This window comes from Castor canadensis, chromosome 2, assembly GCF_047511655.1.
Source record: "Castor canadensis chromosome 2, mCasCan1.hap1v2, whole genome shotgun sequence".
Lineage (NCBI taxonomy): Eukaryota > Metazoa > Chordata > Mammalia > Rodentia > Castoridae > Castor > Castor canadensis.
Genome location: NC_133387.1, coordinates 163,020,393 through 163,047,342, shown reverse-complemented (window position 1 = coordinate 163,047,342; position 26,950 = coordinate 163,020,393). Strand labels below are relative to the sequence as shown.

Below are 26,950 nucleotides of genomic sequence, written 5' to 3'. Positions count from 1 at the left end.
TTATTTTCACTAGTATAAATTCTAAGTTGGTAGTCTTTTTTCCAGTTGCTTCCCTCTGGAAGTAAAAGTAAAAGTGGCCTTTACTGCTTCTGCTGTGAAGTTAATTGTCCGTTTAGTTGATGTTCTTTCGAGAGCAATGCATCTTTTTCTTTAGTTGCTTTGAAGAATTGAAGGATTATAATTAATTAAAACAAATAAATTACTTTTTGGCAATATTGGGGTTTGAACTCAGGGTCTTGCACTTACTAAGCAGGCACTCTACCTCTCGAGCCCCATCAGTTTTTGCTTCAGCTGTTTTTCCAGTTGGGTCCCACAATGCCCAGGCTGTCCTGAACTGCAGTTCTCCTGTTTAAGCCTCCTCTGTATCTGGGATAACAGGTGGTTGAGATGGGGTCTCTAGAACTGTTTTGGCTGGGCTGGTCTCCAAGTGTGATTGTCTCAGTCCCCACCTCCGGATAGCTAGGATTATAGGTGTGAGCAACCATGCCTGTCTAGTTGACTTTTGTGGCGCTGAAGAGAGAACCCAGGGACTTGTACATGCTAGACAAGTGCTCTACCACTGAGCTACACCCAGCCTCCTAGGTTCCCTCCCTCTACTCCTCCTTCCCTTCCTCCCTTCCATCCTTCCTTCCTTCCTTCTTGCTACAGTACTGAGGATTGAACCTCACAAATGCTAGGTAAACTGCTCTAGTGCTGAGCTATATCACTAGGCCTTTTTAAAAAGTTTATTTTGAGATAAGTTGCTCAGCTGGCCTCCAATTTGCAATCCTCCTTCCTCAACCTCAGGAGTAATTGGGATTATAGGTCTGTGCCACCATGCCCAGTTTATTTTAATAGGCATTAGTTTTTGGATCAGAAAAATTGAGCAGAAAGTACACAATTCCCATGTGTCTTCTGTCTCCTGCACTTGCACTCATAGCCTCCCTGTTATCAACCTCCCCCCAAATGGGTTGGGAAGTGTGTCCCAGAGTTAGAGCACTTGCCTAACATGCACAAGGCCCTGGGTTCTAACCCTAGCACTACAAAAAACAAAAAACTCAAGTGCATATTTGTCTCGAGCAGGCAACGGTGCAAAGTTGACCGGCAGTCAGGCGCTAAATGAATTAACTTAGGCAGGAACTAAGTTGCTCAAACACACACTTTATTGCAAGGAGTTACAACCTATGCCCGATAACGCCTCAGCCTTCCCCAAGCTGTGCTCACCTTGACGTGAATCTTAGTCCACCAGTGGCTGGCTCTGAACCGGTCCTGACTAGTTCTCAGCCCAATATGCATCCAGGACGCCCAGGGAATCAGAAGGGCTGTGCGAGTGTCTGGTCCACTTCGTCCGGGATTGTCCCCGATTGGCGTGATGCGTGTTGCTGGTTGGAAGGAAGTAGCATTGGTCTTATGGCCAGTGGAGTTTAAGTATTTGTAGCAGGTCAGTTTATTGGCATCAGCTGAGGTTTGGCTGATTTGCATATTGGGGACCATATGGTATTTGTTTACATCATAGGGCTTACAAGTGCACACAATATTGTTTTCCTATAGGTCTTACAATGTATTATATTTTTATGTACTTTTTCAATATGTTTAATGCACAGCAAACATAACACTCCTAACAGTATTTTGTTGGACATGGGAGCATTCACCTGTAATCCCAGCACTCTGGAGGCCGGAGGATCACCAGTTTGAGGCCAGCCTGGGCCACAGTGTGAGACTCTGTGTCTAAAAAAAGAAATCCCCCAGCAGCATGGCACATTTGTTATGATCAGTGAGACCCACATTGTCACCCACAGTTTATATTAGGGTTCACTTTTGTTGTCCCTCCTGTGGGTTTTGACAAATGCGTAATGAGGTATATCCAGCATTATAGTATCATACAGAATAGTCTCACTGCCTTGAAAAATCCTTTGTCCTGCCAATTCATCCTTCCTTTTCTCTTTTCCCAGGCAACCACTGATCTTCCTTTTAATGTCTGCTGTTTTGGTGTTTCTGCAATGTCGTAGTTGTAACTTGTTTTTTGTGGTGCTAGGGTTCAAACTCTGGCCTTATGCATGCTGAGCAAGTGGTGTACACTGAGCCTCTCCTGCCCACGGTGTGCCAGTGTTTGTGTGACCAGCTGTCTTCAACTCATGTGGACCATATGGTACGAGTATGTGTAGCTTTGTAAGAAGCTGCCAAGCCATCTTCTGGTGTGAGTGCCTCACTTGTACTCCCACAGCGATGATGAGAGTTCCCCTGGCTCCGCAGCCTTGCCAACATTTGGTGCTGTCAGTGTTCTGGAGTTTTGGCTGTTCTAAAAGGTGTATGGTATTATCTCATTCTTGTTTCAATTTGTAACTCCCTAATGACATACGGTGTGGACATCTTTTCATGTTCTTATTTGCCATTTGGGTGTCTTCTCTGACAAGGTTTAGAGTTTACCTTTCATATGTGTGTATGTGTCTGTGTGTCTGTGTGTGTGTGAGATGGTGGGGATTAAACCCAGGACTTCCCACAGGCTGGGCAAACTCTGTACCACTGAGCTACAACCCAGCCCTTGCTCAATTTTAAATAAGGTTGTTAGTTTCCTTATAATGGGTTTATTTTGGACAACCATCCTTTATGGAATATTTCTTTTGTAAATATTTTCTTCCAGGGCACAGCTTGTCTTCCCATTTCCTTGACAGTGTCCTTCATAGACCAGAAGTTTTGTTTACCTATTTAAAAATTTTTTTTTGTTGGCTTTTGGTCCTCCTGCCTAAGCCTTCTGAATGTTAGGATTACAGTTTATTTTATTAACATTTTAGTGGAAAATTTTAAGGGATTAAAAAGTAATTAAGTGTATTTACTAAGATCATCTTCTTGTAAAAATTGACCTTCAAGACTGATGTGGGGCTGGCTTGGTGTGTGCTTTTCGCCTAGCACTCGAGGCCAGCCTGGCCTGTATGTGTAACAACAAAAATTGGATGTGAGCACTTGCCTTGTATGTGCTAGACTCTAGGTTTGACCCTTAGCACTGAGAGAAGAAAATAAGCAAAAATGACGTGATTGAAGTAGTTACAACATTGTTCTTTCTAGTGGCTTTTAAAGTGTTACCTCTCCATTTTATGAGTTTAGTCCACACGTGTTTATTGAATACCTCTTGATTTGAGATAGAATGGTGAGCGAGATAAAGCTATCTTTTGTTTCCATTTTGTGTCTTCCTGCATGGTACTCAAATTAATCAGTATTTTGTTGCATCCTAATGGCAGTGACTTTAAGTCCAATATTAGCTATTTTTGAACTAGATTCTATTTGTTACATGAGGAAAGAAGATTTTATTCCTGGCTTTGGATGTTGTTATCTTACCAGGGCTATGCATTAAATTTCAACAATTATTTGGTCATTTATTGGGATGCTCATGTGTTTTGTTTTGCTTTTTTATTTTTTCGTGTGATGAAACACAGGGCCCTGTGCATCTAGGCAAGTGCTATGTCACTGAGCTATATCCCCAAGCCCTGTCCCTTTAACTAGACTATTTTATGTATACTCTTAACAGTTTTCTTAATTTAGGGTTGTCTTTTGGTAAAATGTGGTTGATTTGATAACATACTGTTACGATCTATTCCCTATTCCTTCTTTAGAACTTATGCATATAGATTCTGTTGCCAATTCCCCACACCCTGCTCCCTCTCCCAGGGATGTGAGCTTTTGATGACAGCAGTCATCGTTTTTTGGGGGACAGGGTCTCACTATGTAGTCCTGGAACACTAGCTCCTCCTACCTCCATGCCCTCCTCCCCCAGTTGTTGGGATTCCAGCATGCATCACTAAGCCCAGAATGATGGCAGCAATTATAGTAAATGCTCAAAAATATTTGAGTGGTATCAGTTGGGTCTATATATTTTTCTAGTGTTTTCAGTTTTCATATTAGCTTGATAACATTAATTTGATTTTTATGACTCACAACATGGAAACTTGGAATTTGATCCCAACAATTAAAAAAAATTTAAAAATCATATTTGATGGTGGGGTTGGTAACAGGGTCGTGTATGGAAGGTAATTCTAATTTAGTTAGATTTTTCTACTTCTATTCAAATAGGTAATTTCTGTTTTTTAAAAGAACAATTTTCTATTTACTAGAGATTTCCAAATTTCCTTTTGTACAATTTTCCATACTATTCTGTGAATTATTTAAGATATTTAAGTATATTTGGTATATTTATTTTTAATTTCCAAATTTCCATGGATTCTTTATTTTTTAAGGATACATTTGCTTCCAAAGTTCTTATGTAAAGGCCTATTTAAATTCTTAAGTGAAATTCCTGGCAGAACAGGGGAGGGGAGCAAAAGGCACCTTTTTCAGAGAACAGTTTTAACCCAATAGGCAGCTGCAATCAGGTGTTATATAAAGCAAAGCTAGTGGGGTACTAATAATATATTACTCAGCTGTGCAACCTCCAAAATCTTTTTTTTTTTTTTTTTTTTGGTGTTTTGGAACATGGGACCTTGCTTCCATGCTGGCTCTATCTCCTGAGCACTAGGTTTACAGGCATGCTTAGTTGTTTTTTAAGTCAATTAAAAGCAAGTGAAGCTAGAGGTTTAAGTTAGCCTTGGTTACACTTCCTATCCTTTTTTCTTTGTATGATTTGTTATTTTTTTACTCTCTGGCTGCTTTAAAGTTTTTTTTTTTTTTTTTGGTTTACAGTTTTTTGACTATGATGTGCTATGGCATAGTTTAAAAAAATTCTACTTGTGGCTTATCAAGATTGTTGAATCTGTAAGGTTTTAGCTTTTATCAGAGTTGGAAAATTTTTATCCCTAATTCTTTTTTTTTTTTTTTTACTGTACTGGGGTTTGAACTCAGGCCCTCTTGCTTTGAGCCACTCTGCTAGCCCAGTGTCCTTAATTCTTCAGATATTTTTGCCTCTTTCCTTTTCTGGGGACTTCAATTACATGTAAGACTTTTTTTTTTTTTTTCGTGGTACTGGGGTTTGAACTCAGGGCCTCACACGTACTAGGCAGGTGCTCTAACACTCAAGCCACTCTGCTAGACCTTTTTTGTGCTGAGTATTTTTGAGATGAAGTCTCAAACTATTTGCCTAGGCTTGCTTTGCACCTTGATTCTCCTGATCGCTGCCTATGGAGTAGCTAGGATTAAAAGCTTGGGACTCTGGCACCTGCCTGTGTGAGACTTCTTGATAAGATCTCACATATCACTGGTGCTTTATTTGTTTTTTTCAGTTTTTTTAATTTATTTTCTATTTTGGATACTTTCTTTTTTTATATCTTAAATTTTACTGACCTTTTATTCTACGATATTTGCTCTTCTGTTTGTCCTAACAGGTGTATTTTCATTTTCTTCTCTTAATAGTATACAGGCATTTTATTTCAGATAAATATATTTTTAATCTAGAAATTCAGTCATGTTTTCTTTATAAAGATATGGTGTATCTTTATATACCCTCTTAACATTCTTTTCTGCTAGTTTCATTATATGTGCTCATTTCTGTTGATTAATATTTTTCCTCAGTTTATAGGTCATATTTTCCTATTTGTGTGCCTGCCTAGTATTTTTTTTTCATTTTTCTTTTATTATTCATATGTGCATACAAGGCTTGGTTCATTTCTCCCCCCTGCCCCCACCCCCTCCCTTACCACCCAATCCACCCCCTCCCGCTCCCACCCCTCAATACCCAGCAGAAACTATTTTGCCCTTATCTCTAATTTTGTTGTAGAGAGAGTATAAGCAATAATAGGAAGGAACAAGGGGTTTTGCTGGTTGAGATAAGGATAGCTATACAGGGCATTGACTCACATTGATTTCCTGTGCGTGGGTGTTACCTTCTAGGTTAATTCTTTTTGATCTAACCTTTTCTCTAGTTCCTGGTCCCCTTTTCCTATTGGCCTCAGTTGCTTTAAGGTATCTGCTTTAGTTTCTCTGCATTAAGGGCAACAAATGCTAGCTAGTTTTTTAGGTGTCTTACCTATCCTCATCCCTCCCTTGTGTGCTCTCGCTTTTATCATGTGCTCAAAGTCCAATCCCCTTGTTGTGTTTGCCCTTGATCTAATGTCCACATATGAGGGAGAACATACGATTTTTGGTCTTTTGGGCCAGGCTAACCTCACTCAGAATGATGTTCTCCAATTCCATCCATTTACCAGCGAATGATAACATTTCATTCTTCTTCATGGCTGCATAAAATTCCATTGTGTATAGATACCACATTTTCTTAATCCATTCGTCAGTGGTGGGGCATCTTGGCTGTTTCCATAACTTGGCTATTGTGAATAGTGCCGCAATAAACATGGATGTGCAGATGCCTCTGGAGTAACAGTCTTTTGGGTATATCCCCAAGAGTGGTATTGCTGGATCAAATGGTAGATCGATGTCCAGCTTTTTAAGTAGCCTCCAAATTTTTTTCCAGAGTGGTTGTTCTAGTCTACATTCCCACCAACAGTGTAAGAGGGTTCCTTTTTCCCCGCATCCTCGCCAACACCTGTTGTTGGTGGTGTTGCTGATGATGGCTATTCTAACAGGGGTGAGGTGGAATCTTAGTGTGGTTTTAATTTGCATTTCCTTTATTGCTAGAGATGGTGAGCATTTTTTCATGTGTTTTCTGGCCATTTGAATTTCTTCTTTTGAGAAAGTTCTGTTTAGTTCACATGCCCATTTCTTTATTGGTTCATTAGTTTTGGGAGAATTTAGTTTTTTAAGTTCCCTGTATATTCTGGTTATCAGTCCTTTGTCTGATGTATAATTGGCAAATATTTTCTCCCACTCTGTGGGTGTTCTCTTCAGTTTAGAGACCATTTCTTTTGATGAACAGAAGCTTTTTAGTTTTATGAGGTCCCATTTATCTATGCTATCTCTTAGTTGCTGTGCTGCTGGGGTTTCATTGAGAAAGTTCTTACCTATACCTACTAACTCCAGAGTATTTCCTACTCTTTCTTGTATCAACTTAAGAGTTTGTGGTCTGATATTAAGATCCTTGATCCATTTTGAGTTAATCTTGGTATAGGGTGATATACATGGATCTAGTTTCAGTTTTTTGCAGACTGCTAACCAGTTTTCCCAGCAGTTTTTGTTGAAGAGGCTGCTATTTCTCCATCGTATATTTTTAGCTCCTTTGTCAAAGATAAGTTGCTCATAGTTGTGTGGCTTCATATCTGGATCCTCTATTCTGTTCCACTGGTCTTCATGTCTGTTTTTGTGCCAGTACCATGCTGTTTTTATTGTTATTGCTTTGTAATATAGTTTGAAGTCAGGTATTGTGATACCTCCTGCATTGTTCTTTTGACTGAGTACTGCCTTGGCTATTCGTGGCCTCTTGTGTTTCCATATAAATTTCACAGTAGATTTTTCAATCTCTTTAATGAATGTCATTGGAATTTTGATGGGAATTGCATTAAACATGTAGATTACTTTGGGGAGTATCGACATTTTTACTATGTTGATTCTACCAATCCATGAGCATGGGAGATCTCTCCACTTTCTATAGTCTTCCTCAGTCTCTTTCTTCAGAAGTGTATAGTTTTCCTTGTAGAGGTCTTTCACATCTTTTGTTAGGTTTACACCTAGGTATTTGATTTTTTTTGAGGCTATTGTAAATGGAATTGTTTTCATACTTTCTTTTTCCGTTTGCTCATTGTTAGTGTATAGAAATGCTAATGATTTTTCTATGTTGATTTTATATCCTGCTACCTTGCTATAGCTATTGATGATGTCTAGAAGCTTCTGAGTAGAGTTTTTTGGGTCTTTAAGGTATAGGATCATGTCGTCTGCAAATAGGGATATTTTGACAGTTTCTTTACCTATTTGTATTCCTTTTATTCCTTTTTCTTGCCTAATTGCTCTGGCAAGGAATTCCAGTACTATGTTGAATAGGAGTGGAGATAGTGGGCATCCTTGTCTGGTTCCTGATTTTAGAGGGAATGGTTTTAATTTTTCTCTGTTAAGTATAATGCTGGCTGTAGGTTTGTCATATATAGCTTTTATAATGTTGAGGAACTTTCCTTCTATTCCTAGTTTTCTTAGAGCTTTTATCATGAAATGATGTTGGATCTTATCAAAGGCTTTTTCTGCATCTATTGAGATGATCAAGTGGTTTTTGTCTTTGCTTCTGTTAATGTGGTTTATTACATTTATTGATTTTCGTATGTTGAACCACCCCTGCATCCCTGGGATGAAGCCTACCTGGTCGTGGTGAATAATCTTTTTGATGTGTTGCTGAATTCGATTTGCCATTATTTTGTTGAGGATTTTTGCATGAATGTTCATTAAGGAGATTGGCCTATAGTTCTCCTTTTTGGAGGTGTCTTTGCCTGGTTTTGGGATAAGTGTAATACTGGCTTCATAAAATGTGTTTGGCAGTTTTCCTTCCCTTTCTATTTCATGGAACAGTTTAAGGAGGGTTGGTATCAGTTCTTCTTTAAAGGTCTGATAGAATTCAGCAGAGAATCCATCAGGTGCTGGACTTTTCTTTTTGGGGAGACTCTTGATTGCTGCTTCAATTTCATTTTGTGTTATAGGTCTATTCAGGTGATTAATTTCCTCTTGGTTCAGTTTTGGATGATCATATGTATCTAGAAATCTGTCCATTTCTTTTAGATTTTCAAATTTATTTGAATATAGGTTCTCGAAGTAGTCTCTGATGATTTCCTGGACTTCCATGGTGTTTGTTGTTATCTCCCCTTTTGCATTCCTGATTCTACTAATTTGGGTTTTTTCTCTCCTCATTTTAGTCAGGTTTGCCAGGGGTCTATCGATCTTGTTTATTTTTTCAAAGAACCAACTTTTTGTTTCATTAATTCTTTGTATGGTTTTTTTGGTTTCTATTTCGTTGATTTCAGCTCTTATTTTTATTATTTCTCTCCTTCTATTTGTTTTGGGATTTGCTTGTTCTTGTTTTTCTAGGAGTTTGAGATGTATCATTAGGTCATTGATTTGGGATCTTTCAATCTTTTTAATATATGCACTCACGGCTATAAACTTTCCTCTCAAGACTGCCTTAGCTGTGTCCCATAGGTTCCGGTAGGTTGTGTTTTCATTTTCATTGACTTCTAGGAACTTTTTAATTTCCTCTTTTATTGCATCGATGATCCATTCTTCATTAAGTAATGAGTTATTTAGTTTCCAGCTGTTTGCATGTTTTTTGTCTTTACTTTTGTTGTTGAGTTCTACTTTTACTGCATTGTGGTCAGATAGTATGCATGGTATTATTTCTATTTTCTTATATTTGCTGAGGCTTGCTTTGTGCCCTAGGACATGATCTATTTTGGAGAAGGTTCCATGGGCTGCTGAGAAGAATGTATATTGTGTAGAGGTTGGATGAAATGTTCTGTAGACATCTACTAGGTCCACTTGATCTATTGCATATTTTAGATCTTGGATTTCTTTATTGAGTTTTTGTTTGGATGACCTATCTATTGATGATAATGGAGTGTTAAAGTCTCCCACAACCACTGTGTTGGCGTTTATATATGCTTTTAGGTCTTTCAGGGTATGTTTGATGAAATTGGGTGCGTTGACATTGGGTGCGTACAGATTGATGATTATTATTTCCTTTTGGTCTATTTCCCCTTTTATTAGTATGGAATGTCCTTCTTTATCTCGTTTGATCAATGTAGGTTTGAAGTCTACTTTGTCAGAGATAAGTATTGCTACTCCTGCTTGTTTTCGGGGGCCATTGGCTTGGTAAATCTTCTTCCAGCCTTTCATCCTAAGCATATGCTTATTTCTGTCAGTGAGATGAGTCTCCTGTAAGCAACAAATTGTTGGATCTTCTTTTTTAATCCATTTTGTCAAACGGTGTCTTTTGATGGGTGAATTAAGTCCATTAACATTAAGCATTAGTACTGATAGGTGTGTGGTGATTCCTGCCATTTAGTTATCTTAGTTGTTTGAAGGTTTGATTGTGTGTACCTAACTTGATGTTACTCTCTACTGTCTTGCTTTTTCTTATCCTGTGGTTTGGTGCTGCCTGCCTTTTCATGGTTAAGTTGGGTGTCACTTTCTGTGTGCAGGATCCCTTGCAGAATCTTTTGTAATGGTGGCTTTGTGGTCACATATTGTTTTAGTTTCTGCTTATCATGGAAGACTTTTATTGCTCCATCTATTTTGAATGATAGCTTTGCTGGGTAGAGTATCCTGGGGTTGAAGTTATTTTCATTCAGTGCCCGGAAGATCTCACCCCACGCTCTTCTTGCTTTTAATGTTTCTGTTGAGAAGTCTGCTGTGATTTTGATGGGTTTACCTTTGTATGTTACTTGTTTTTTCTCTCTTACAGCCTTCAATATTCTTTCCTTAGTTTCTGAACTTGTTGTTTTAATGATGATATGTCGTGGAGTAGTTCTATTTTGATCTGGTCTGTTTGGTGTCCTGGAGGCCTCTTGCATGTGTATGGGAATATCTTTCTCTAGATTTGGGAAATTTTCCGTTATTATTTTGTTGAATATATTACGCATTCCCTTCGCTTGCACCTCTTCTCCTTCTTCGACGCCCATGATTGTCAAGTTGGGTCTTTTGATGGAGTCAGTGAGTTCTTGCCTTTTCTTTTCACAGGTCTTGAGTTGTTTAATTAATAGTTCTTCAGTTTTTCCTTTAATTACCATTTCATCTTCAAGTTCTGAGATTCTGTCTTCTGTTTGTTCTATTCTGCTGGATTGGCCTTCCGTTTTGTTTTGCAATTCTGTTTCGTTCTTTTTTCTGAGGTTTTCCATATCCTGGCTGTTTTCTTCTTTATTGTTGTCTATTTTTGTCCTGAGTTCATTTATCCATTTATTCATTGTGTTCTCTCTTTCACTTTGGTGTTTATACAGTGCTTCTATGGTTTCCTTTATTTCTTCTTTTGCTTTTTCAAATTCTCTATTTTTATTGTCTTGGAATTTCTTGAGTGTCTCCTGTACATTTTGGTTGACCCTATCCAATATCATCTCTATAAAATTTTCATTGAGTACTTGTAGTATGTCTTCTTTTAAATTATTCTTGTGGGCTTCATTGGGTCCTTTGGCATAGTTTATCTTCATTTTGTTGGAGTCTGGATCTGAGTTTCTGTTCTCTTCATTCCCCTCTGGTTCCTGTACTAATTTTTTGCTGTGGGGAAACTGGTTTCCTTGTTTTTTCTGTCTTCCCGTCATTGTCCTTGGTGTTGTTACTGTCCCTGTACTGTGTGTAATTAAGTATTTTCTAGCTTGTAATAATAACAATGGTAATATTGAGAATGGAAGAGTGAGCTGAGAAGGAAAGCAAGAAGTTAAAGAAAAGGGGAAAACAAATATACAGACAATAGGGAGAAAGCAGAACAAGGTATCAGACAAGAGAGTTTCAAAGGTATAAACAGGGAGTGTTAGTGTACTAATCGACAGTAAGCTGAACAGACAATAGAGAGACAGAGAGAGGATTGAAAATCAAAGATAAAAAAATAAAAAATAAGTATATGAAAGTAATATCTATTTATAAAAATGAATTAAAATAAAATGGAAAATAGAAAATTAAAAAAAAAACCAAAAAGCTTCCAAGTTTATATGCAATGCAATTTCAGTCTTAATAATTTGGGTGTCCGTCTCAATCTCCAGTCCTGGAGTTGGTGCCTCAGATGTTGTTCTGTAGTTGTCTCATCAAAGGGGATGCATAAAGTAGAACAAAACTACACTCACACACACACAGAAGAAAAAAAAAAAAAAGCCCCACCAAGTGTCCCCAGTTCAAATGCAATACAGTTTCAGTAAGTTTTTCGGCTTGCAGGTGTAATTCGGTTGTTCTCTCATCAAAGGTAGGGAGAAAAAGAAAAAAAAGCGTCTGGAGGCAGTTCTGAGAGTGGTATCTGCAACTGTGGCTTGCCTGCCTGCTGCTCTCAGCCTGTAGCTGGTGGCGTTATTTATGCAGATCTCTGGGGTGAGCTAGCACTCACCTGGTCCCACAGGCTTTGTTTGCTCAGAGTTCTCCTGTGCGGGAGCCTCTGCTACAGGCTTTCCCCTTTCCAAGCACTGGGAAAGGTGACACTGCCCCGTGTTGTCAGGCCTGCGTGTTTATTTACAGTTCACGTGGGAAATGGGTCTTCCCTCCTTTCACAAGCGTCCCCGCTCCTGGTTGCTGGGCGCGCCCCGCTCCCACCAGAGGCTCTCCGGCCAGCCCGGCTCGTTTATTTACAGTCCCGGGAAGGATTCCCTTCCCCCGATCTTCAGCGCTCAGGGCGCCCCACCCTCTTTCCAGCGTGTCTTAACTGTTCTTATTGCTTAGTACTCAGTTTCTCTTTTTTTCCCGGGTGGAGGTCAGTCTGTCCAGGGGTCTATGCTGCTCTGGCCCAGGCTTGTCTGTGGGGCTACCGCGGTACCACGAAGCTCACCTGGTTTGCGTCTTCCCAAGCCGTATGGGCGCCGGCCACTGGCGGCCCCGGGGGCCCTCCTCGGTTCTCCGTTTAACGTGAAGTGGAGGTTCTCTGCACCGGCTGGAGATGTGGAGGGGTCAAAGTTATGCCTTTTCTCGGTGATTATGCCTGCAAAGTGTGTCTCCAGCATCTCTCCAAGATTTCACTATAGGAGGCTCGCTTTCTGCTTCCTACCTCTAGCCGCCATCTTGGAATCTCTGTGCCTAGTATTTTTTAAATTGATATGTTATGAATTGTATTTTATTGGATGTTGAATTTCATCTTATTCTTTTAAATAAGTTTGTGTATAATCTAGGATCTGGGAACATAGCTTGTCAATAGAGTCCTTGCCTAGCATGCACAGGCCCTGGGATCCATCCCCAGGACAACTTAAAAAAATGTAGAATGCAGTCAGTCCTGTAAACTTTTCATGGCTTTCTGGTTTCTGTATAAAGGTTAATAAATTTTTTTCTTTTTTAAAATCCATTATGAATGTAAACTTTAAAATGTTTATATGTTTTCATGAGCACTTTTTCCTTTTTTTTCATGAGCATTAGAAAGAAAGAAAAGAGAGAGAAAAAAAGGAAGGAAGAAAGAAAGAAAGAAGGAAAGAAATAATGTGATCCTAGCACTACGGAGGCTGAGGCCACAGTATAGCAAGTTCAAGGACAGCCTGGGTTACACAGTGAGACCCTGTTTCCAAAAAAACAAAAACCAGGCTGGAGTTGTAGCTGAAGTGTAGCATGCCTGCCTATTAAGCTTGAGGTCCTGCGTTCAAACTCTAGTACTGCCAAAAAAGAAAAAGGAAAAAAAAAAAAGAAACTTGTGGGTACATTCCAGAGGACATTACATATATACCCATCTATTCTGAAGTCCAGAATCATAGAAAAATACTGGCTTCTTGGATCTTTACTGGGTGTTAGGGGGTGGATATTTTGAAGATAAGGCATAGCTATTTTCACACATACTGTTTGGCTGTTGAGACCTTCAGCCTCTTCCACTTAGAGATACCCGAGGCACTCTGAATTGGAGGGACCAGTATGTTATTAAGTCAAGTAAAGGAGAGATTCTAATATTTCTGTTTTTTCCCCTATTGCAGGCACGTTCCCTGGAACCTCCATGAGCCAATAATAGGCCAGTTTTATTTCACTGACAACCTGGATCTCATGTATGTGCTATGCTTTAATTTCCTGATTTCAGGATTTAGAGATTGGGATTTGCCTGTGGGGATTAGGTGAAGCAGTAGGGGGCAATGACTGTCTACTTTGAGAACCATTAAGAAAGTGGTAATTTTCTGTCCTAATTTACAGTGGAGCATAGGCCTTGTGTCACCGTGTGGTTTAGAAACTGTTCATCCAGCATTCTACAGTGTTAGTCTATCAGGAAGAACCTATTCTCTCAAGTAAAAATAGTTGATTTCTGGTCTATAGTTTATAGAGTTCCTAAGACATGGCAGAAGTAGAGTATCTGTTTATTCAGAAATACATATTTATCATCTTCTGTAATTTAGACATTATCTTTGGTGCTGGAGACATACAAAACACTTTGTGCTTTCAAGAGTGAAGATTCTCTGCAGAGGGGAGGGAAATACAATATATTAAGGCTGTGGCCCCAACTAGGGAACAGATCACAGAAGACAATGGTGACATAATAGCTGAGGTAAGTTGCAAGGCTGAGTAGTAGTGAACAGAAGGGGCTGAGTGGTATTTCAGGTGGAGTGCCCAGCAGAGGCAAAGTCAGAGAGTGAAAGTACGGTGTATATCAATTAAGGTGATGTCAGGTGCTGTAACAGGTAAGCCTCAAACTCTTTTGACAGTGAAGGTTTATTTTCATCTAAGCAGAATCTAAAATAGGTATTTCTGATGAATGTATCTCTCTTCCAATAAATGGGAGGATTCAGGGTCTTTCTATCTTGTCCCTCACCATCTTCAACACATAACTTCCAAACCACCATGCCTGTCTTTATCAAACCAGCAAGTGGAAGAAAGAGCATGAAGAATCTCCTTTAGGCCAGGTGCTGATGGCTCATGCCTATAATCCTAGCTACTCAGGAAGCAGAAATCAGGAAGATCACAGTTCGAGGCTAGGCTCAGCAAATAGTTTGTGAGATCCTATCACAAAATTACACAAGGCAAAAGAGGGCTGGCGCAGTGTCTGCCTAGCAAGCATGAGGGTCCTGAGTTCAAACTCCAGAATCTCCTTTAGGTGTCACACTCTGCTCACATTTTATTGCCTGGACATTAGTCATATGGTCCCAGCTAATGCATGGGAGCTGGGAGCTGGGAGCTGTGTTCCAGGAAGAAAGGGGAACGGGTTTGTGATTAACTTTGTGCCACACATTGCATTTTCTTGCCTCTGCGAGTAATGCTGGCTAGCGGAACTGTCAAAAACTGGTGAGATAACGGAAATCCAAATCTTGGCCTAACATTCTTTGCTACAGAATTTGAGAACTATTTTGAGGGCATTGTAGAATTATTGAAGAATTTTAATTTGAGAAGTTTGCATTTAGAATGGTTACTTGTGCAGGATTTTTCTCTTTTGTTTTTTCCTAGAGCTTTGCATATGCTAGGCAAGTGCTCTACTCCTGAACTACATCCCCAGCCCCTCTCCCCCAGACTTTTTAAGAGGCAGCATGACAGAGTAGTTAGGATCCATTTTTGGAGGTTCTGTGCCTGATTTCCAATTTTAGTTTTTCTATTTACCAAGATTTGACCTGAGGAAGCTCTGATCTTGATGTTTTTATTTTCTTATCTGTAAAATGGAGAATATGTTTATACCTGTCTCTTACAATTGCCCAAAACAAACAAAGAAGTTTAACAGTGGTTCCTGATGCTGATACAACAAAAAGTCAGTTCCTGCTGTTGTTGATGATGTTATTATTGACAGTAATTGGAGAAGGATTGGAAGAAGGTAAGAATGAAGGAAGGAAACCAGTCAGTCATTCTATAACTCAAGTGTGAGATGAATTCTGGAACCAGTGTGGTAGCAGTAGGCATGCAGAGGAAGTGAAAATGTGAAAAATATAGGTTGGAAGAATGAACCTGATTTGGTGGCTGATAGACAGCAGGAGGTGAGAAAGAAGGAGGAGCAAGAATAACTTGTAAATCTCTGCCTCCAGTGGCTTCTTGGATGGTGGTTCATTTATGGAGCAGGAGACACAGAGCAGGAGTGGAGTTACATGGTGAAGGCTGGAGTTGGTAGGATGTCTTTAATTTCACTTTAATGCCTTCTCTTCAGTGCCTTGCAGAGCCCACTTCTTACTGAGTGTGGGACTTGCAGTCTCCCCATACATGTCTCCTAGGTAACTTGAGTGGGCCAGGCTGAGAGGTCCATTCATTCGAACTGCAGAAGAAAGCAAGAAGGGAAATGTGGCAGTGATGCCAGTGTGAAATTATTGTCATGCTTTGCTTCCTAGGGCTTTTATATCCATGGCTTCGGAGGTGGGGCTCTGGGTCATTCTGTGTCCAGGCCCCTACATCGGTGTTGACTTAGACCTTGGAGGCTTGCCCAGGTGAGTTGTGTTTTCAGGTCCCTGGCTGAGACTGCACATGGGACAACTCAAAAGCACATTCAAATGCAGTGAGAGCAAAGCGCTTTTGCTTTGTTTCTATGTATATCTGCACTATTTTGTTCATTTAATGATATAGAAAATGATCCTTAAAATGTTGGAGATTATATAATATTTTCCCCCTTTATTCAAAATTGCTATTTATTCATTATCCTACCATCTTTGTTTTTTTTTTTTTTGGTGGTGCAGGAGTTTGAATTTAGGGCTTCACACTTGCTAGGCAAGTGCTCTACTGCTTGAGCCATGCCTCCACACCTACCGTCATTTTATATGTGTGTGTGTGGTTTTCTTTTTAATGGTATAATGGAGTTTTCTGTGTACAATGTACTTGAACAAGTTCACCCCTATATTAAAGTCCCTCACTCTTCTCCACCTCTTGAAAACAGTGTTTGGTGGGTTCATTATACTATTTCATGTATGCAGTGTGCTTCAATCCTCTTTACCTCTCAGTACCCTGTCCTTTCCCAATTCCCTCCAGACAATTCCAACCTTTATACTCAAGTTCCATTGTTATATAGTATTTAAAAAATAAATCTCCATTTCTGAAGTGCAAATGAGGTAGAGTCCAGAATTATTTTTAAAACCAATGAAGTCTGGTGTGGTAGTACACCATAATCCCAGCACTCAGGAGGCTGAGGTAAGAGGATCTCAAGTTCAAGGCCATCCTGGGCTATGTAGCAAAACCTGTCTCAAAAAAAAAAACAAAACAAGGGATAGGGGCATAGCTCAAGGGGTAAAGCACCTGCCTAGCAAGCACAGGCCTTGAGTTCAAACCTAGTTCTCTCTCTTTTTTTTTATTGTTTTATTATTCATAGGTGCATACAAGGCTTGGGTCATTTCTCCCCCCTGCTCCACCCCCTCCCTTACCACCCACTCCGCCCCCTCCCTCTCCCCCCCACCCCCTCAATACCTGGCAGAAACTATTTTGCCCTTATTTCTAATTTTGTTGAAGAGAGAGTATAAGCAATAATAGGAAGGAACAAGGGTTTTTGTTAGTTGAGATAAGGATAGCTATACAGGGAGTTGACTCACATTGATTTCCTCTGTGTGTGTGTTACCTTCTAGGTTAATTCTTTTTGATCTAACCTTTTCTCTAGTTCCTGGTCCCCTTCTCCTATTGGCCTCAGTTGCTTTTAAGGTATCTGCTTTAGTTTCTTTGCATTAAGGGGAACAAATGCTAGCTAATTTTTTAGGTGTCTTACCTATCCTCACCCCTCCCTTGTGTGCTCTCGCTTTTATCATGTGCTCACAGTCCAATCCTCTTGTGTTTGCTCTTGATCTAATGTCCACATATGAGAGAGAACATATGATTTTTGGTCTTTTGGGCCAGGCTAACTTCACTCAGAATGATGTTCTCCAATTCCATCCATTTACCAGTGAATGATAACATTTGGTTCTTCTTCATGGCTGCATAGAATTCCATTGTGTATAGATACCACATTTTCTTAATCCATTCGTCAGTGGTGGAGCATCTTGGCTGTTTCCATAACTTGGCTATTGTGAATAGTGCCGCAATAAACATGGGTGTGCAGGTGCCTCTGGAGTAACCTGTGTCACAGTCTTTTGGGTATATCCCCAAGAGTAAACCCTAGTTCTCTGAAGTGAAATAAAACAAAACAACAAAAACCCAAAAAGCCTAATGGCTACTATTTCTTAAGTAATATCTTTGTAAGTTCTAGTTTTTATCATAGTAAAGCACACATAAACACAAAATTGACTGTTTCAGCCCTTTTACAGTGTGCAATTCTGTGGCATTAACCACATCCAGTATATTGAATAATCAGCACCATTGCCTAGTTTCAGAATATTTTTCATCCCTCCAGTAGCAAATCCCATACTTCAGTCTCTCCTCATTTTTTCTTCCTTTCAGCCACAGTGGCAACCTCTATTCCGCCTTTTTCCTCTACAGATTTTCCCATTCTGGATATTTCATATTAATTGAATCTGACACTGTATGTCCTTTGTGGTCTGGCTTATTTCACATAGCATGTGTTCAAGGTTCATCCACGAAGCATCTATCATAATTCCTTCCTTGTCATGGCTGAGTAATACTCCAGTAAAGAGAGCTATCTCTCTTTTACTCTTTCTCTCACTCTGTTTCCCTTTCTCTCCCTATCCCCCCTCTCTATCTAACTCTATAATGTTTAACTTTTTCTATCTCTTATCTCTTACCTTAACTTTTTTTTTTGTGGTACTGGGGTTTGAACTTAAGGCCTTTGTGCTTGCTAGGCAGGCACTCTACCACTTGAGCCACTCTGCCAGCTCTATCTCTTAACTTTTAGATAGCTTTATAACAGTCTCATTCTAGACTGGAGGTTGGCAAACTTCATGTCAAAGACCAGTTAGTAAATTTATTTTAGGCTTTGTGGGCCACAGATAGTCTATTGTAACTACTCAATACTGCTGTGTAGCATGGATGCTGTCACAACAGTATGTAAAAATTGGATGTAGCTGTGTGCCAATAAAAGTTTATTTACAGAAACGGACAGCAGGTGTGACTTGGCTTGTAGGCTGGAGTTTGATGAACTCTGTTTTAGATCATCATTGTACCTATTTGTGTTTTGTGGTGCTTAGCTATTTGTAGCTGGCATACACTACTCTTTCATGAAGCTGGATTAAACTCTCACATCATACTGTTTGGTGTGACTGAGCAAATGTGGCTGTCTGTGTTTTCACCCCCTATTCTTGAACATTTCTTATCACTGTGTCCCATCCCAAGTCTGAGTCTCACCTTTTCAACCCTAGCTGGTTACTCAAGGATCCCAAAATGAAACTGCGGACAACTTATAAAGGCTTCACTAGAGCAGTGAATCTCTATTTTGATCAGCTGATTCCCCGGATACGGTTACTCCAGGTAAAACCCAGCCCCCCCATCTCCACAACTAAGGGAAGTGACTGCCCAAATTGAGCTCCTGAATAAGGCTTACCACTTTCCACACACTCGGAAGCCGCGAGCATGGGCAACAGCGTGTTAGCAATCACCAATTCAGTTCCTTATCTTAAAACATCAGGTCTTAGCCAGCCAGGCATGTGGCATACACCTGTGATCCCAGCACTCAGGAAGCCGAGACAAGAGGATCTCAAGTTTGAGGCCAGCCTGAACTATGTAATAACATCTTGTCTCAAAAGAAAATTGAAGAAGATTCAGAGTTTAATTGCTCTGCTGTTTTACCTTTACCCCACTGATTGCTCACTTGCTAAGATCTGCCTTTTTCCTGGTAGGACACTTGGAAGGACATTTTGTGTATCTTTGCTTTGTATTGCCCACTACTTACTCTTTCTCTGTAGCACTATAAATGGGAGTTTAACAATTAGCCTAAAAATATCCTATTTATCTCTCAAAGACAACTACATACCAATCCTCTACAAATAATAGCTATTAAGGCAACCTTAGGTCAGTGATTCATCTGACTTTCATTTTACTTCTTAGCAATAAAATCAGTGTCATGCATCCTCAGTATTTAAGAAGAAGCAATGTGCCATTATCTTTCTAAAATGGTTGGAAGACATAAAAAAGAACCATATCCTGACGATGCCCAACTTAGGCAGTTCAACTGAAGATTTTTCGACCTTATGATGGTGTGAAAGTTATGTTTTCAGTGGAAACTGTACTTCATCTTTTGAATTTTGGTCTTTGATCTTTTCCTGAGCTAATGATAATGTGGTATGAAATCCTTTCACCATGCTTCCAATCAGTCCCACAATCATAAGGGGGAAACAACAGGTACTCTGCAGTGCACTGTTTCTAAGCTACGATGCTCAGTAAGCTAGGTGTGCTAAATGCATTTTGGACCAAATGGTATTTTCAACTTAGGATGGCTCCATTAGGACATAACCCCATGACAGGTTGTGGAGCACCGAGGTACAAAATGAACAGAGAGGAGTAACAAGTACATAATAACATTTGTTAGGTACTAAACTTTGAACTAGCCTATTTTATCCTCACAGTAATCATGAGAGGGAGAAATCAGAGCGAATGGAGGTAAGCCAAGGCTTGTACATGACTAGAAGAAAGCTTCCCATGGTGTGAATTTGTTAGGAACAGATTTGACTTCTAACACTAAGAGTATCCCAGAGTTAGACCCAGGGAAGCCATTAAAACTCACAAGGCTGGCACACATCTGATATCCCAGCATTCAGGAGGTAGAGGCAGGAGGATCACAAGTTTGAGGTCAGATTGGGCTACATGGAGAGACCCTGTCTCAAAAAAAAGTATCTTATTAGTCCTCTTTTAATTCTGATTTTGGTTTTGTTGTTTTGAGACCCTGTCCCAGCTCTCTCCCCTCCCCTCCAAAAAAAACCCCAGATTCTTTTTCTTCCTGGCAGTACTGAGGCTTGAACTCAGGGACCTCATGCTTGCTATGCAGGCACTTTACCACTTGAGCCACTTGCCAGCACTTTTTTATGTTGGGTATTTTTTTTTGGCAGCATGGGATTTGAACTCAGGGCCTCATGCTTGCTAGGTAGGTACTTTACCACCTGAGCCACTATGCTGGCCCTTTCTGTGTTGGGTATTTTTGAGACAGGATCTCTTGAACTATTTGCCCTGGCTGGTTTCAAACTGAGATACACCTGATCTCTACCTTCTAGCTACACCTGAGTAGCTAGGATTACAGGTGTGAGCCACTGGCCTCTAGATCCCAAAATTCTTAAATGACTAAACACAACATAAGTCAGCATGCCATTTGGGAGACAGAAGATACAGTCTTTTACAGAGAACAGAGCTGTGTTGTCTGAGATGATGGCCATAGCCTTGTGCCTTTTAAAATTAAATTAAATAAAAAATTCAGTTCTTTAGTCATACTAACTACTTTTCCAGTGCTCAATAGCCACATGTGGCTGCTATATTGGACAGTGCAAATATCAAACATTTTCATCACTGCATGAAATTCCACTGGGCATTGCTAGACACATGCTTACTTTCTCTAACTGGGACTTAGTCTTGAGACTCCTGCCTGGAGAACTCAGTTAGCAAGGAGAAAACTGCTAAGTGAGCCTTCATCCAGGTCTGCGGATGTCAGGAAGGCTCAGAGCGCTTACTCTGGCCTTGTGCTTGGGCGCTTCTCACTACTGGGTACCTTTGTTTAGAACTTTCAGTTGTATTTATTAGATTCAGGGGTTCTTGTTTCAGATAATTCCAGGTACTTTCAACTTCTGGATCTTTCATCTTTTCTGCTTTGGAATCTTCGCTGGATGGATGGGAAGGGAGGGGGGAGAAGCAGGTGTTAAAAAGTCTTTCAGTGTCAGTACGGGATATGTGATTTAATGGTTTTAAAGGACACTGTGTCCTCTTTCTCTCTGGTTGGGGTACATTACAGCCAGGTATTACTTGCTTGTCAAATACCCTTTCGTTTCATCTCTCTCCATGCACAGTTTCTCCTAGGTTACAGGGTCATGTTTTTGTGTGTCACAATTGAGTCCTAGTTGCCCGTGTTGCTACCTGTATCATTGGCATGGAGCTTGTTTATTAAAGGTCAACAGTCTTTCTGTTATTTCTACATGCCAGGAGAGGCACCTCATGGTCATCCCATATGCTCCTAAGAGAAGGTTGAGGAGGTGCAAATAGGCACAATGAAATTTGACTGGATGTGACAGGTATAAGATATGGGGAGAAAATGCTTTAGGTGACAGGGACTTTCAGTGGAGAGAGCTGTAAAGATAGGGAATGATTTGAGCATGTTCACATTGACAAACAAAACAAAACAAAACAAAAACAAGTAGGGAGGGAAACTTTGAAGCTATTTGCAAAAGGGCATGGTTTAGAGGGGACAAGGGAAAACAATCCAGCTCTGAGTTGGGATTAATAGACAGGCAAGAAGAATATCAACATTACGAGGTGGGTGAGGCAAGAGAAGCTCCCAAAGTAGACTGAGGAAGAGAGCCAGGACCCAGGAAGGGAACATGTTACAGAAGACCTGTTTAGTACAAGGGATGGGATGGACAAAGAGGTCCAGTGTCAAATGTTACTGACAGTGCAGTTAAATTAGGACTAAAACTTGTTTGAATTTAGCAAAAAAGAAAGGCCGTGTTAGCAATTTAGGTGAATTGGAAAGAGTGGAAATGTCAGAAGTGATTTAGACAAGAAGAAATAGTTCACTAAGTTTGGCCATGAAGATGAGGAGAGTGAGAAGGTAGTAACTGGAGGGAGCTCTGGTCCAGGTAAGTTATTTTTAATGTAGGGCCTTAAATCAATTTAAACAAAATGACAGTTTTCCATAAAGAAAGGAACAGAGCTGCAGAAGACAGGAACTCCTCCAAAGAGCAAATTTCCTGAGTGGAAAGGAGATGAGATCCAGCACTCAGGAAGTGAGATAGCCCTAGATAGGACCAGGGGCCTTTCATTCATTGAACTGGGGCTAAGGTGGGAGGATGGTAGTGGAAGTGTGAGGCTCTGAATCAGGGGAAAATAATGGGAATAAATTATTCACAGTAGGATTCTGAGAGCATTTGACTTCTTAGGAGTAACACTGGCTGTTGAATGAGAGAAACTGACAGAAGTGTAGTGTAGCCTGGTGTTGAGTTTAGGAGTGTGTTATCTTTATGTGTGTGCTTAGTAAACTCAGAAAACCCAGTCTTTTCCCTTCAGTAACCTCACTCAAACAGTCATCTGCTTGACTCTCAGTATAACCAGGGAGGTCCCATCATTGCTGTGCAAGTCGAGAATGAATACGGTTCATATAATCTGGATAAGAAATACATGTCATATGTAGAAAAGGTAAGTGCTGGTTTAATTTTTCTCCATATTTACATTTTTTTTTCACTTTGTTACTTTGTGAAGCAAATGTATCCTAAGTCCCTGTATCTCCCATGGAACAATGAGATACGAAGATAAGGTTCGGTTTCATTTCTGATTGTCATTTATATTCTAAAGAGAGGCTGGAACCAGCCCAATTAACTCTAATGCAAGGCAAAAAGTGATGTTAAGATCTTTCCTTTCTGTGGTATCAGAACTCTCTTTTGGTTGATGTTTGTCTAATGTAAAATTTTCTCTCCTTTTACTCCCAGCTTTCCTATATCCATCAATTTCGGGTACATATATTATGAGTAGTATATAGAAATTATTTTGTTAATTTATTATAAAAACTCTTGTTTTATAAATGAGGAATTTGGTTTGTTTGCATTTAGTGTAATTGCTGATATATTTGCACTTAAATCTGTCATTTGTTATTTTTCTGTTTTTCTACATGTTCTGTGGTTCCTTTTTCCTCTTTTTGTTCTTTTGGATCGACTATTTTTTTCCTCTCCTTTTATTTTATCATTTTTACATTTACTTACATGTATATACATTGTTTGTGCCACCTCCCCCCTACTCCTCTCCTCTCCTCCCTGCTTCCACGCAGAACCAGTTCCACCCTCTTCTCCTATTTTGTTGAAGAGAAAACATAAGAGATAATAAGAAAGACATGGGGTTTTTGCTAGTTTGGGATAAAGACAGCTATACAGAGAGATTCCTAGCATTGCTTCATGCACTTGTGTATTACAACCTACATTGGCTCATTTCTACCAGATCTCTTCACTACTTCTTGGTCCCCTTCCCATAGAGGCCTCTGCCAATTTAAGATTACTTTACTTGCTCCTCAACAGGGAGCACATCAACCACATTCAAGTTTCAGGTTTCCTTTCCTTTCTATATTTCTCCCATGTGTGTTCTCCCCTTAGTGTGTGACTCATGTCCAATAATATTACTGTATTTGTTTTAGGTTTATAATCTGCATATGAGGGAGAACATGTGATTTTTGGCTTTCTGAGCCTGGCTAGCTTCACTTAAAATGATGGTCTCTAGTTCCATCCATTTACTTGTGATTGACAAAATTTCACTCTTCTTTGTGGCTGAGTAAAATTCCATTGTGTATAAACACCACATTTTCTCCATCCATTTGTTGGTTGTGGGGCATCTTGGCTGTTTCCATAGCTTGGCTATTGTGAATAGTGCTACAATAAACATGGGTGTGCAGGTGCTTTTGTAATAACTTGAGTTGCATCCCCTCGGGTATATCCCTAGGAGTGGGATTGCTGGATCATATGGCAGATCTATGTTTAGTTTTTTAAGAAGCCTCCATATTGTTTTCCAGAGTGGTTGCACTAGCTTACATTCCCCACAGCAGTGTATGAGGGTTCCTTTTCCCCCACATTCTCGCCAGCATTTGTTGTTGGTGGTGTTCTTGGTGGTGGCTATTCTAACAGGAGTGAGGTGGAATCTTAGTATGGTTTTGATTTGCATTTTCTTTATGGCCAGGGATGGTGAGCATTTTTTCATGTGTTTTTTTGGCCATTTGGATTTCTTCCTTAGAAAAAGTTCTGTTTAGTTCAGATGCCCATTTCTTTATTGGTTCATTGATTTTTGGGGAGTTTAGTTTTTTGAGCTCTCTGTACATTCTGGTTATCAGTTCTTTGATGTATAGCTAGCAAATATGTGGGTTGTCTTTTCAATTTAGAGACCATTGTTTTTGTTGTGCAGAAGCTTTTTAATTTCATGTAGTCCCATTTGTCCGTCGTTTCTCTTAGTTGCTGAGCTGATGGAGCTCTACTGAGGAGGTCCTTGCCTGTACCTATTGCTTCCAGAGTATTCCCTGCTCTTCCATGTACTAACTGGAAGGTTTTGGATGTGATATTAAGGCCCTTAATCCACTTTGAACTGATACTGGTACAGGATGACAGGCATAGATTTAGTTTCAGTTTTCTGCAGGCAGATAGCTATTTTCCCATCACTATTTGTGGAAGAGGCTGTCTTTTCTCCATCATATGTTTTTGGCGCCTTTTTCAAAAATAAGGTGGGCACAGTTGTGTGGCTTCATATCCGGGTCCTCTATTCTGTTCCACTGGTCTTCATATCTGTTTTTGTGCCAGTACCATGCTGTTTTTATTGCTATGGCTCTGTAATATAGTTTGAAGTCGGGTATTGTGATACCTCCAGCGTTGCTCTTTTTGCTGAGTATTGCCTTGGCTATTCGCAGTCTCTTGTGTTTCCAAATGAACTTTGGGGTAGATTTTTCAGTCTCTGTCATGAATGTCATTGGAATTTTGATGGGAATTGCATTGAACATGTAGATTGCTTTTGGTAGTGTAGCCATTTTTACTATGTTGATTCTACCAATCCATGAGCATGGGAGATCTTTCCATCTTCTGTAGTCTTTCTCCTGGATCGACTATTTTTTAAAATTATTTCTTCTTCTCCTCTACTAGATTGATAAACATTTTTAACCATCCTTTTAGTTTAGTTTTTCATACAGATTAAAATTTTCATCCCTGAATTATTAGCATCTATGTTGATAGGTTTGGCAATTTCAGGGGAGAGTGAACTCTTTAGAATAGTTTACATGCATTTTCTCCCTGTCAACTTAGGTACCATTGTCATTTGTTTTAATGTTATGTACATTTTTTATTCATAAGACACTATTATTTTTATTATGTAGAGTAGTCATTTAGATTTTTTTTGTGGTGCTGGCTGTGGAACCAGCGTCTCACACATACTAGGCAAGCACTCTACCATTGAGCCATACCCTCAGTCTAATAATTTACTTTTTGTCGCTCTTTTCCCCCATATCTGTAAACTTTCATTTCTCTTATTACTTCTCACCTTTAATATTTTCTTGGTTGCAGGTGTGCTGGTAACAAACTCTTTTACCTTTTATTGGTCTGAAAATATGTCTAGTTTACCATTATTTTTGAAGGATATTCATTATTTGTAGCGTCCTAGGTTGCAGTTACTTTCTGTGACTATTCTTCTAGCATCCACTGTTTCTGTTAAGAAGTCATGTACTGCTGATGGTGGTACATGTCTGTAATCCCAGCCCTTGGGAAGCTGAGGCAGGAGGAACATGAGTTCCGGGCCAACCTGTGGTAAGTAGCAAGATGCTGTCTCAAAACAAACAGAAAAGTCACGTATCAATATAATTATTGTTCCTTTGAAGATAAAATTTTCCTTTTCTTCTGGCTGCTCTTATTTTTTTATTTATTTGTGGCAGTACCAGGGGTTGGACCCAAGGCCTCATGCTTGCTCGGCAGGTGCTCCACCACTTGAGTCACAGTACCAACACTTTCTCTAATTCTTTTTTTCTTTTTGGCTGTCTTGGGGTTTTTGAACTCAGGGCCTTGTACCTCCTAGGCAGGTGCTCTTTCACTTGAGCCACATCTCCAGCTCTTTTTTGCTTTATAGCTATTTTTCAGGTCATGTGTTTGCCTGGGACCAGCAGCAGACCTTGATCCTCCCATCTGTGCCTCTTGCCTAGCTGGAATCGTAGGCGAGCACCACTATGCCCAGCTTGTTTGTTTAAATGCAGCCTTGCTAAGTTTCTCCCTGTGCTGGCCTTGAACCTGGATCCTCCTGATCTTCACCTCTCAGAAAACTGGGATTACAGGTGTGAGCCATCAAGCCCATCCTAGATGTGTTTTTCTTTTTGCTTATCCAGCTTGCATGTTTTGTATCATTAATCCATTTGTGATTTGAGGTCCTTAATCCATTTGGAAAATTCTCAACATTTATGTGCTCTGTTTTCATTCTTCTCAGGTATTTCAATTATACAAATGTTAGATGTTTTCATCCATATTCCACATATCTACCATTCTCTTTGCATAATTTCTTTCTTTCTTTTTTTTTTTGCACCGGAGTTTGAATTTAGGACCTAGGGGTTTGAAGACAGAGCCTCCTGCTTGCTAGGCAAGTGTTCTACCATGTGAGCCACATCCCCGGACTGAATAATTTCTTCTAAGTGATCTTTCCTTTTTTTTCTTCTTGTACTCTTCGTCTTCTGCCCCTCCTCCTTCCCCTTCTTGAATTTATAATCTTCCTGCCTCACCCTCCTAAATGCTGGGATTTCAGTCATGCTCCACCATGTACAGCTTCTAAACTGTCTTTTGCCTATTTGATGTTAAACTCTTCCTATTAAGTTTCAAATTCCAAGTATTTTAAAACTTGATTTTAAAATTTTTATTTGATCCCTTGTTTCTATTTCTCTTTAATTCTTTGAGCATATTAATTATATCTTGCTCAAAATCTATGCCTAATAAACCTAATATCTGATCTTCTGGGGATCTGTTTCTGTAGTGATTTTTCTCATGGTTTCTTTAAAGTA

General features: G+C 39.7%; 1 protein-coding gene across 1 annotated transcript in view; it reads left to right on the top strand.

The window, feature by feature from the left end:
- Positions 1-26,950, top strand: part of LOC109698807 (beta-galactosidase-1-like protein 2) — a 92,878-nt gene that overhangs the window by 37,245 nt on the left and 28,683 nt on the right. Inside the window, exons 4-7 of the mRNA XM_074066310.1 lie at positions 13,410-13,478; positions 15,726-15,821; positions 18,624-18,732; positions 22,501-22,593. Coding sequence (XP_073922411.1) covers positions 13,410-13,478; positions 15,726-15,821; positions 18,624-18,732; positions 22,501-22,593 — 367 coding nt within the window. The remainder of the gene's footprint in view (positions 1-13,409; positions 13,479-15,725; positions 15,822-18,623; positions 18,733-22,500; positions 22,594-26,950) is intronic.